Source organism: Acartia tonsa, chromosome 3 (genome assembly GCF_053477335.1).
Source record: "Acartia tonsa isolate MP-2025a chromosome 3, ASM5347733v1, whole genome shotgun sequence".
NCBI classification, from domain to species: domain Eukaryota; kingdom Metazoa; phylum Arthropoda; class Copepoda; order Calanoida; family Acartiidae; genus Acartia; species Acartia tonsa.
Genome location: NC_137262.1, coordinates 4757488 through 4770609, shown reverse-complemented (window position 1 = coordinate 4770609; position 13122 = coordinate 4757488). Strand labels below are relative to the sequence as shown.

At 30.1% G+C, this 13122-nt stretch overlaps 1 protein-coding gene across 2 annotated transcripts in view; it reads left to right on the top strand.

Annotated features, from left to right (window-relative positions):
* Positions 1-3766: 3766 nt before the first annotated feature.
* Positions 3767-13122, top strand: part of tok (tolloid-like protein 1 tolkin) — a 118394-nt gene continuing 109038 nt past the window's right edge. For both annotated transcript variants that reach the window (XM_080152366.1, XM_080152367.1), the window contains exons 1-4: positions 3767-4034; positions 12191-12290; positions 12457-12559; positions 12867-12948. In XM_080152366.1, coding sequence (XP_080008492.1) covers positions 12222-12290; positions 12457-12559; positions 12867-12948 — 254 coding nt within the window. In that variant the 5' untranslated portion in view covers positions 3767-4034; positions 12191-12221. The remainder of the gene's footprint in view (positions 4035-12190; positions 12291-12456; positions 12560-12866; positions 12949-13122) is intronic.

Sequence of the window (13122 nt, the reverse complement as noted above, 5' to 3'; positions counted from 1 at the left end):
ATTGAATGCTAATATATTCCCATTTATAATTCTCAAATATAGAACATTTTAGAAACAATCAATAAATTGTTAGTTATATGGTAGCAAATATTAAATTCTGTGATATAGTAGCAGTAAGTTATTTTTCTTTCAACTTATAATGTGATACCTAAAAAATAGCTGTATTGTAATTTTCACAGAAGGCTTGTTTACAAGGTAGACACATTATTTTTTTATACAAAGAACCTGTCTAATACACAGTTCTTATTACATGCTCTTAGGGATGCTAAGTGACATGTAAGCAGAAGGTACTGCACAGAAAATTTTAGCTCAACTTGACATCAAGAGAATTTGTTATACCTAATGCTTCATCTTCTCACCGAGTATTGGCGAATTTTAGGAAGTCGTTATTTAAAAGGTTGCAAATTTTACACACCAAATTTGAGATACAAAAATATTTCTAAGTACGACAATCATCATAAGGATAAAACTAAAATGTTACATAAATAGAATTAACTAAAGAAGTTTTATGAAAGTTTTTAAGAAGTTGAAATTAAAGCAAACAGTTTATGAATAAAACCCGCATACTTAAGGATAATGTCCTGACCAAATGTTGATATTACTTTCTTTATCTTGCATTCGCTGTCTATGTACTTTATACATTACTAGGGGTTTATTTTTTTAGGGACGATTTATCTTGGGAGGTTGGCGGTGCCCCCAAAAAAGTTATAAACCTTCCCTGGACCAATGAGAAGCTTCACTGTAAAGGAGAACCACACATACAGACAGACAAAAATTCTGTCAGGTTTTTTAGCACAGATATTTTATAATCAGGATCTCTAATATACATAGTTTGGAAAGTGGGAACACTGCTTGTTTAAACCAACCAATCAAACTTTAATAAAATTTCTTTAAAACTTAAGATGCTAGATTAATTTACAGTCAAATCTCCAGTCCCCAACCTTTTTTAAAAGCGAAGCTTTTCTATAATTAGGGTCGGTTCGTACGTCCGTCCGGAACGGATAACTTTTTTCGTTAAGTAAGGCATGTTAGAATTATCCTATCAATTTCAAACTTTGCATGGTGACTCCTGTAGTTGTTAGGTATGAGTTAGAAAGCGTAGCAACTCTATAATCACTACTAGAATGTCCGTACGTTCATTTTGAACATGTTGATTTTTAACTTTTTTAACAACAAATTTTTATGTGATAAAATTGTCCGATTGGACTGATTTTTGGAATACTGATTCCTGGGACAACAAGTACAATATTATAAGCGAAGCAACTCTATAATCAAGTCCTAAAAATGTAAGTATGTCCATAAACATTATCCTATATTAAGCAGTTTTTCAACAAATTTACTTACAATTTTGCTTAAACTCTTATACATTTGTATTCTAAATATTCAGCTCTGTCACTTTACAAGTGATAATGTCCGTTTGTCCTACCGTTTCAGTGCTTCGCATTTATGGATGTTGTCATCCTTGTTATAATTACCTTTCCCTCATGTGACTGTCTATGTCTTGGATATTTCCATCCTTGTTTTGAAATCTTTGACATGTGTAATTTAAATATAATGGGGTTAAGTGAGAGACGTCAAATTTCATTTTAGTAAAGTATTTTTTAATCCTTCTAGTGTAGACAAAAAGAATGTTTTTCGTCTTTCTGTCTTTTTTATTATCTTATCATTAGCGAGAATCCCACTCCAATATCAAATAGAAATAAAATAAATTGGAAATAAAGGTTTAGTCACTTATTTAATATGATAGTAGTATATTTTAATAAGATATAAAATATTCTTATCACATGAATCTTAAAATTTGGCAACCCCAATATCTTCCAAGAGACAATGATAATGATAGATAGATAATCAAACAAGAATCACAACATCTATGAGTAGCAAAGCAAAAAGACAAATGGATAATTTGAGATATAGATCAGCAAATGTTTAGTAATCATAAAAAAGATATAAAGATAGTGATTTTAAAAAAATACGAAACCATCATATAGTCATAAACTTATACATTTGTATTATACTTTTGTAGCATGACCGATAGACAGACGGACTAAGAATATTATATACTTACTCGATGCTTTTAAACAGAGAATCTTCACAAAAAATTTCAGATGTCTATCTTGTACAAAAAAAAATCCCTCGTTCCATATCTTACAGACGTACAATTGGACGGACATTTTGTAGATTTGTTTCGCTACTGACAAAGATAGATAGATACTTCAGAAACACATATGGGATGGGTAAACAAACAAAGCATATTTCATTTAATATTAAAACAATCTTGCAGTGCATCAGCATACATCAAAGGGGTTAATAAGCTTTCCAAGAACTTATTTTCTTTAATTATTAAATAGAAATATTTGAATATTTCTGTAAAAATCTAGTTATTATTTTTTTTAAAATTATTTATCAAAAATGTTAACGTTTTAGTGAATTTGTGAATTTATACCCAGCTAACATTTTCATTAAAATTCATTTAATTTTCATCTTTTTCGCTTACATCTATTCATTTAAAATCATCATGCCAGAAAAATGAAAATCAGGGATATTTCAGAATCAACTCCCTTCTAAAATGGCACCGATTTTGATGATTATAGAAATGAATTTTAAATGACAATCATTTTTGTGGAGACCTGACTTTTAAATGACAGTCATGTTTGTAGAGAAATGAAATTTACATGCCAGGTCATCTTTTAACGGAAATAATATATAATGTATAGCAGCATCCAAGGACTTGCCACATGTACCTAAGTATGATGGCCAGAGATATTACTAAAATAAATAATGTGTTGTAGTTGCCACTGAATTTAGTCGTTTATATGACTAATTGAAATTGTAATTCAAATAAGATTTCTTTATTTGAAATGAATGTTAAAAATTCCTTTCATGTTAAAAAATATTTCCTTTATATTTTCTAATAACATAATAATTACTCAATTTTAATTAAATTTATTTTTACTAAACTTTTCCCATTTTTAAAATTTAAATTTGAGACCTCTAGCGGGATTTTTTCTAACAATGTAATATAGAAAAAAAGAATATCATGAAAATTAAATGAAAGTCATTTAGATGAAAAAAAGATGACAGGAATGTTTTTTTCATGAAAAAAATGAAAAGTAAATGACCAGCATTTATTTTTCATCTCTTAATGATATGAAGATTTTTGGCATAATTTGTAAAAAGTCAAACATGAAAATTTAATGCCGGGTCATTTTTCGGAAAATTACAAAAATGAAAAATAAATGCTGGTCATTCACTTTTCATTTTCAATGAAAAAAACATTCTTTTCATCTTTCTGGCATTTGGGGGAAAATTACAAAAATGAAAAAAAAATGCTGGTCATTTATTTTTCATTTTTAATGAAAAAAAGATTCCTATCATTTCTATGAATTTGAAATTGTCATTTAATTTTTTTGGAGAGATGACGCATGTTTGACTGGGTATTACAGTTTTTCATTGCTCTATATTTTAAGTTGTATATATAGCTTTAGTAATTATCACTATTGCGACAAAAATTATTATTTTGTTTATCTTAATTTGCGCATGTTTTTAGTTTCACCTAAGGGTAGGTTAGTTACGTTATTGGGGAGTGACAGTTTAGTCCTGCAGGGTTAGGACCCCCTGCAGGTATAGGGAAAGTAGAGAAAAACTTCCACCCTCTTCCAATTTTCAAACTATTTAAAATATAAGGGAAGTGTTTCTTTGGTCGCTTGGCGTCTTAAAAGAAAGAACTAATGTTTTTTGTTATCTAATGTTTATACATTTCAGATAAAACAATGTAGATCATTATAAGAATAAAGTTTTCTGTGAAGTACAGTCTTATCTATCTATCTATCTATGTAAATATTGACCCAGCTGTGTGCTGATGGGTCAACCCGACGTCTGAGATAAAGCTTTGTAAAGGGGAATATTCAGCCTATTTCAATATCTTAACTCTAAGACTTAAAAAAAAAATTAATATTTGAGTTTTATTAAAAGTGATTTTAAGTGATGTAAAATGTAATTCAAGTGAATCAGTTCCATTTTATTTTATTTAAAAGGTGAGTTTTAACTTTTGCTTCATTCTATTTGCTTTGATTAAGAAGGGAGTGAAGGGACATCGGATAGTAAATTACACTGGTACTTTATTACCACATTATTGTTGGCTCAAAAACTTTGGGTACTTATATCAAATTTTGATTAATTGGTTCTAAACTTTTCAACCAATAATTTTAATCAACAGAATATTATTTTTGTTTATTATCATTGAAGATGTATAAAAATGTAATGGTCCCTTGTCACTTCTTCAAAACCAAATCAGAGTAATTGATTATATTTTTCTTGTTTATTGATGAATTTTCGAAATTTTGATGTAAATATTAATGTGCTTAAAGTAGGAAAATAAACATGTTACGCAATTAAAATATTTTTAGAAGATATTTTTAGACTTTAGCCCTTTAGCATTATAGTTTTTTTTACCGCTGTTGCTATAAGCAAGATTTTAGGATTCAAAAAGCTAATGCCTAACTTTCAAGCCGTTATTGAGATCTAACTGAAAGTATAGCATGACTTAGATAATTTATTGCTTGTTTTTATTAATTCTGATTAAGTTCCCCTCTAAAAATGTGTATTCTAAAATGTTATTAGAATAAATAAAATGAAGCATATTGTATTAATTAACAAAAAAAAACTTATAACTGTCTTTTAGCATCTATAAAGTACATTTATTCTCATATTTTAGAAAAGAAACGAAAAAATAAGATTATCCTTAAATCCTATCTATAATACAAAGTAGCTTGATGTCTGTCCGTTCGTTCGTCCGTCTGTCTGTCTGTCCGTTCCTTAAAATCTCTCCCCATTTTTTAGGCAGTTAATTGAAATGTGGTGGTAGCAGCACCAGAGGAATTTAATTTTTTTAATTACCTCTTGGGGCAAAGCCTTTTGTGGTTTTATCATCCCCTGTCATTCATTACAGGCTAGAGGCGAAACCACTATTGAAATGCTATTGCATTGATGTTAATAAGCTATATGAAGCAGAAAGTTTTTTTTGTTTGTCCGTTAAAATCTCGCTAACAACAGAACCGTTTTAATTCCCCTATTTAGAGATGCTTTGCATATATCATGAAATGGTTTTGAGCTATTTTCTCAACCCTTCCTCTCCCTTCGAAAGCAGATACATTAGATGCTATCAGCACAGTCGCTAGTAATTTTAATTTTTGAAATTTACATTTCCCAAACAACATCTCAAACTTAATCTTTCTTTATAAGCAAACAACCAGCATTTAATAAAACACCAGTATTAGGCTTCCCCTAAAATAACATCTATTTTGAAAAACTTTGTATTCCTCTCATTTCTTTACAACATAAAACTGTTGATAAACAAATTTGCAAAACCTCATAAAAAATTAACCTAGAACTTTGAACTTTTAATAAGCGTTATAATAAAGATTTTTAAAAGCAAAGATTTTCTATAATTAGGGTCGGTCCGTCCGTACGTCCGTAACGGATAGCTTTTTTCGTTAATTTAGGCATGTTAGAATTGTCCTATCGATTTCAAATTTTGCATGGTGATTCCTTTAATAGTTAGTAACGATTTAGAAAGCGTAGCAACTCTATAATCATCACCAAAATGTCCGTACGTCCATTTTAAACATGTTGATTTTTTTACTTTTTTAACAATAAATTTTTATGTGATCTGATCATCCGATTGATCTGATTTTTGGTGTATTGATTCCTGGGACAACAAAGTATAATGTAATAAGCGAAGCAACTCTATAATCAAGTCCTAAAAATGTAAGTATGTCCATAAACATTATCCTGAATCAAGCTGTTTTTCAACAAATTTACTTACAATTTTGCGTTGACTCTTATACAATATACATTTATATTCTGATTATTCAGTTCTGACACTATACAAGTATTAATGTCCGTTTGTCTTACCGTTTCTGTGCTTCGCTTTTATAGATGTTGTCATCCTTGTTTTTTCATACTTAAAATGTACAGTTTATATGAAAAATATATTCCTAAGTTTAAACAATAAACATATGTTAAAGTTTTATATTTTTAATAGACTTATTATAAACGATAACAGTTTTTCTCGTATTGTTTCGAAACCGATTATTATCCTGTGGATTAGAACTGGTTCTCATCCATACAAAAAAAAACTATGTCTAGCAGCGTATTATATCCAGTTTTTAGAATTTAGATAGTTTTAGGCACCTTAACTGTCCAATTTGGTCACTTTGGAGCAATATTAGAGAGATTTACATGAAGATACTTGTATTTTTCTCTAAAATATCTAATTTTATGTTTCACCTTTTTGCTGTGTAAAAGATAATTTTACAGCAATACTTTGAAATAAGATATCTCAAAAAGTACTAAAGCTAGAAAAATGTTAGAGACCTTTTTAGAAAGCTCTAATATCTGTAAATTCAACTGTAATGTCAACGAATTTTAATGATGAACATAAAAGACAAATTAAGACAATAAAGGAGGTAAGGTGAAGGTACTCTAAAAATAAAATTTAAATTTGATCACCAAAAGTAATTTTAAAATTTTTAAAAGCGAAGCTTTTCTATAATTAGGGTCGGTCCGTCCGTCCGTACGTCCGTACGTCCGTAACGGTTAGCTTTTTTCGTTAATTTAGGCATGTTAGAATTGTCCTATCGATTTCAAATTTTGCATGGTGATTCCTTTAATAGTTAGGTACGATTTAGAAAGCGTAGCAACTCTATAATCATCACCAAAATGTCCGTACGTCCATTTTAAACATGTTGATTTTTTTACTTTTTTAACAACAAATTTTTTGTGATCTAATCATCCGATTGATCTGATTTTTGGTATATTGATTCCTGGGACAACAAAGCATAATGTAATAAGCGAAGCAACTCTATAATCAAGTCCTAAAAATGTAAGTATGTCCATAAACATTATCCTGAATCAAGCAGTTTTTCAACAAATTTACTTACAATTTTGCTTTGACTCTTATACATATATATTATGCTTATTCAGTTCTGACACTATACAAGTGTTAATGTCCGTTTGTCCTATCGTTTCAGTGCTTCGCTTTTATGGATGTTGTCATCCTTGTTTTTCTATGTGTAGTACTAATTCAATTTAGGGAAAGCTTGTTCTGAACTCACCATAGGGTCCCAGTACATCCTGTGTAAACCGTTTCCACGTTTTTTTTCCCTAACCTAACAAGCCTTCGGGTGGGGTGTGTATGTATAAGGAAAAGCCAAAATTATGAAACCAACGCTTGCATGCAGGGCATATATCTAGTCAGAGAACATGGGGGATAAGACAATACTATAAATGATCTACAATGATGTACATTCTCAATAATAAACAAAATTACCCCTAATATAGATTAAATTACTAGGACACTGATCGTTTGTTCAACAAAGTCAAGATTTATTAACAGTCCCTAACGTTTTAAAATGAAATTGTATGAGTGAACTTATTTATTAAACTTTGGAAACCAGTAATATTTACAGTCCAATGTCACCTCCCTGAAAAATTGTGCAATACGGATGATATGTCTATTGAAAAGTTTTACCCATATAATGTCATTCAACCCGCAGTAGTAATAAGGACAGTAAGAAATACAAAACATATGAAATGATTAAAACTTGGTTTTAATTTGTTACTAACAGCAAAAAAATAAATAGGTTTGTATCTTATTTTGGCGACACCTCTCTATAAATTAACACTAGTGGCTATATACAACTTTAAAGGCCTTTAGGGGCACTAAAAGGAAGGAGAAAAGGGGAGGGGCGACCCTCCAATTTATTTTTAATTTTAAAAAGAAAATAACTTTTTTGGGGGAGGGGGGATTTTTTTCAAAGTGACTTTACTCTTGATATGTACCCTCCCTAAAATAAACCTTTTCCGATCCTATAAGAAGCTTCTCTGTAAAAGAGAACCTCCATTGTCGAGCGGTTAGCTGAGATCTTAAGGTACATACATCCTGTTACTTTTATATCAGGGTACCTATGACAAAAATATCTAAATCTTATCAAGACTAATTAAAAGAAAAAATTTAAGACCTTACAGTAAAACAGTTTCTTGTATTCATTCGAATCCGGTGGATAGGAACCGGTTCTCACCCATACGAAAAAACTATGTCTATCATCGTATTATATCCAGCTTTCTACGAATATAAAAATGTACAATCATAAGATTAAAACCAGTTTAGCCGAAGGCACGGGCTAAAAAAACCATAAGATTTCGGCACCTCGGGGTTTTAATCTTATAATTGTACATTCTATGTCCGCGAAAAGCCGTTTATAATACGATGTAAGAAATAACTATTAATAAACTTTAGTAACACATGAAAAAGACATAAACCTACACATGGCTAAAAATAGATTAAGTAGTATTGTATGCCACATAAGAAATACATGTAAGACACTACTTCTGCATCTAATTATAAATATGAATCTAGGAAATTCAAGAAATTTTAATCTCCATGCTTTTATGTTAAAAAGGATGACAACATCCTTATAAGCAAATATCTAAAATCAAACTCTAGGATAAACAAACAACAACATTAGCAGAGTGTCAGAACTTAATAAGCAGAATCTGAATATAAATTAAGAGTCTAAATAAAAAATGTATGTCAATGTCAAAGGTTGTATGTAGGACTGCTTTCATTTTTAGGAATTTATTATATAGATGCTTTGCATATAATATCGTACCTTGTTGTCTATGGAATAGTTATTCCAAAAACAGATCAAAAATTTTAAGAATATTCTCGCTTTTCGTAGAGACTTGAACGCAACATAGACAATTATTTCTCAAATTAGATATTTAAAATAAAAAAACAAACACTAGTAGTTAAAGTGCCACTAGAGGACTCTAGGGGGTGTAGCCACTTGTATAAAGTTAAATCTAGAATGCACTATTTGTATTGTAATGAAATATTACACCAATTTACAAAATTAAATAAAAAATGTTCAACCACCTTAATCCTTTAAATTTTCTCTCTACCCAGGGAGGGAGCGAACATTGGACAGTTTTATAATCTCATTTTTGTATTAGTCATCTTAAAAACTTTGGGTAATTTTGGGTTCATTAACTAGTAGAGTGCAAACTTTTCAACCAATAATTATAATCTCTATAAGGAGTTATTTTGTTTGCCATCATTGAGATTGTACATCAGTTTATTGTCCATTGTCTTATCCCTTAAAATCCCTGATCTGTACTATTTTCTGTTATTCTACCCTATCTATAACTCTTTAAACCAAACAAAATCCTTCCAAAATTTTCAAGAAATTTATTGAAAGTAAGAAAATTGAAAAAAGAAATTGAAATGAATTCTTGATAAGGGGCGGGGTAGTTTTTCGTTTGTTTGTTACTTTAGGTCATGATTGGTTAGGTTAAATAGGGTACTGGTTAGGACCGTAGGGTTGGAGTCCCCCGTAGGGGTTAAGCATAGGGTTAAAACTAATCTCTTAAAAATTTAGAAAAACTATTTAAAAAATAAGGTGGTTGATTTACATATCATTATGTACTTCGAGGGAAGCATTAAAAAGTGAATTCTCGCCTAAAGGATTTCAAATTAGTATAACTCTATAAAGCCAACAGACAACCTACTCTTTAATTCACAAGCTTTGTTAATCAGTGTCAGCTTTGCATTGTTTTAGAATGTACTGTTTTTAAAAGCGAAGCTTTTCTATGAATAGGGTCGGTCCGTCCGTTGTGGATAGCTTTATTCGTTAATTTAGGCATGTTAGAATTGTCCTATCGATTTCAAACTTTGCTTAGTAATTCCTGTAGTAGTTAGGTATGATTTAGAAAGCATAGCAACTCTATAATCATTACCAGAATGTCCGTACGTCCATGTTAAACATGTTGATTTTTTAACTTTTTTAACAACAAATTTGTATGTGATCTAATTATCCGAATTATCTGATTTTTTATCAAAGTACAATATTATAAGCGAAGCAACTCTATAATCAAGTCCTAAAAATGTAAGTAAGTTCATAAACATTATCCTGTATCAACCAGTTTTTTAACAAATTTACTTACAATTTTGCTTCGACTCTTATACATTTATATAATGGTTATTCAGTTCTGACAATATACTAGTGTTAATGTCCGTTTGTCCTACAGTTTCAGAGCTACGTTTTTATGGATAATGTCATCCTTGTTGTACCAATGGATTCACTCAAATCTTAATGTGCAACCCCAAAGTATCAACTCTAACCCAAATAACTTTGAAGAATTGTAAAGTTTAAATCTTATAGAAATATTGGATTTAAGGCTCTTATCTCGTTTATGCGGCTTTGGATATGGTGTGCACATAATACTACGAGGGTTAGTTTTATAGCAAAGAGAAATACTAATTGAAAGTAAAAGGATATCTGTTTATCTGTAGCGTAAGATCTCACTACCTGCCTAACCGATATGGCTATTATTTTGCAGTGAAAATTCTTCTAGGTAACGGGAAGGCAGACAATATAGGGGAGGGCATCTCTTTTCTCCCCAGAATAAAAATAAAATAACATAAAAATCTTTTATTGTACTTGTAAAAATAGAAAGACAAACTCTCCCCCCCCCCCCTCTTATTAAAGTGTCCCTAGATGTAAACTTATTACATAAAATGTGCTTTAAATTATCAAACCATCTTATTTTACTGTGTTATATGAACAATTTGTTCTCATGTGCCTAGGCCTATAATGCAAACTCTTTGGCCTGTGAGGGAATTATTTAGTAAATATGGGGGTGAGATATTTAACTTTACTTGTTAAGGGTGTAAATTAAACTATTAATCCTAATATAAAATTAACAGAACGTCTGTTTGTGTTTGCAGTTGGTTCTCCATAACCACTGGACCTATATGGTTCTTTTTCAGGTCCAAGAATGGTTTATAACTATTTTGGGGGAGTGTATCTCTACCCTGCCCATGAAAAAAAACTCTCCCCCAAGTTTTTTGGTTTTTAAAATTTTTTTTTATAAATAATAATTCATCGCCTACAATATCAATTACAATCTACTTAAATTAATTTCTGGGCTGATGTGTAAGATGAATATTGAAATTAATTGTGAAGATTCACTGAAATTATTGTAATTTTGAAATTTCTTAATGATTTTGTCCGTTTTCCTTTCTGAGGGAATCACTACACTGGCAGAAAAGTTTAGACACTGCTAATGTATAATTTAACTAAGATTTAATAAAGTACCTAAAGGTTTAAATCTAAATAATATCTATATAAAACACTGCTCAAAAAGTATAAAAAATATTTTGAAAATATATTTATTTTTAGTAAATGTTAAATGTAAAACCATTTGTTATTGTCAAGCATTAGGGTTTGTATTTGTTTTATTTCTAGTGAAAATAAATTGATTTTCACTTAGTCTGGGTTCAGGGTTAGCTGGCAGTTTCCCCAAAAGTGCCTATTTGAGCACAAAACCCCCCTTATTTTGCAAAATAAGGGATAAACAATAGACGATAAATTTAAGTTCATCTCCTTTAAGTAAAAATTATATTTCCTTTTCTACTCTGTGACTTAGACTCTAACTTCTAGGCTAGGGGTTCTCTTCCCGAAGAGGGAGCTAAGGCGTTAAAATCATCTCAGGAGCTATTTAAAGCTATTCTACAATTGAGATCTCAATCGTTTAAGTGGTTAGCAATATCTTGAAGGATAAACCTTACTACTAATTTGAGTAAAAAGTTTAAAACTAAAATAGGGATAATCTTAACTTTTTTGTACTCTGATTATCCTTATTATGAAATAATCACATATTATTTGTTTGTTTTCAATATTAGGAAAATTGTTATTTTTTTTGGTAAACTCAATGCAATAAGTAAAAAGTGCAATTAAAAGTACAAAGTAGGTTAAGTAGATTGGCAACTTTTATTGCAATTTGCAAAAAAAATGAGATATGAGGGTATATCAGGGATCATAAGGGAAAGGACAATAAACGATTAATTGATATATAAATCCCTATTGAAGATAAAAAAACTTTTCCTTTTGTAGATTAAAATTATTGGTTGAAAAGTTTGGATACTAGTACTAATAGAAATTCAATGAAAGTAACCAAAGTTTTTGAGCAGTTACATTAAAACTTGGGTACCAGTGTAATTAACAGTCTAATTACCCTTCCTTCCCTGAAAATACATATAGATACAAAATAGTTTGCTGCATATTTAGAAAATATAGACAAAACTAATATTATTAAAAAAATGTTAAAAAAAACTTTACTTTTTCAGGCTGTAACTGAACATAGTAATAATTTTCAAGATGTTGTTTTTCACAATTCTACTTGTGTCCCTGCAACTTGAATATGGCAGCCAACAAATTACCACACAGGCATGGTGGCCAACTTTGAAAAATTTATCCCTAAAAGATATGTTTGTATCTAGATTTAGATAATAAGATACCTAATTTAGACTTATTAACAATGAAAAAATTCTAGTAAATATTTTATAAATAAGTTTTTTCCCCTCAAAATTTGGCAACCATGAATGTACAACAGGATCAGCTGATGGCGGGAAAACCAGCTGTTACTACCACAGAGTCATCTAGTGGCAGTGAAATGGACCAAACTAATGCTCCATTACTAGCAAGCAATACAACAGGGACATTGAAATATTAATTTGCAAATATTTGGAATTAATTTGATTTATTTCCTGAGTTGTCTTTTATACTGTAAGTGAATTTAAAAACCTGATGAACTCGCTAACCGCTGAACTGATATGTATATCCTAAGTACAGGTCCTTGGAATGTTTTTTGCTATTTTTTGGAAAGGGTCATCCCTGAAGAGAATAGACCAACTAATTTTTTCTATTTCTTTTTAAAACTTCTCCTCTTAAAACCTCAAGTTCTTTAGTAGGCCTCTAGGGGCATACCCGCAAGTAAATGATATTCTATGTTGTCTATAATAGATACACTTCTGCTGGCCAATGAAACTATTGATAGTACAAGTACAGAATCAATCCTTGGCAGAAGATATCATTCTCCATACAGGTAAAAATTTTGTTTCTTGATATTTAAGGTTCTAAGCTCAGTAAAACAAGGATAACAACATTTTAAAGTAGTAAAGCACACAAAATAGGGATGCTTTAAATCATGTAAATCATACATAAGATGCTCATAAGTATAGGAACTTCTAAAAAAATTTCAGTTGTTTATCTTGAAAAG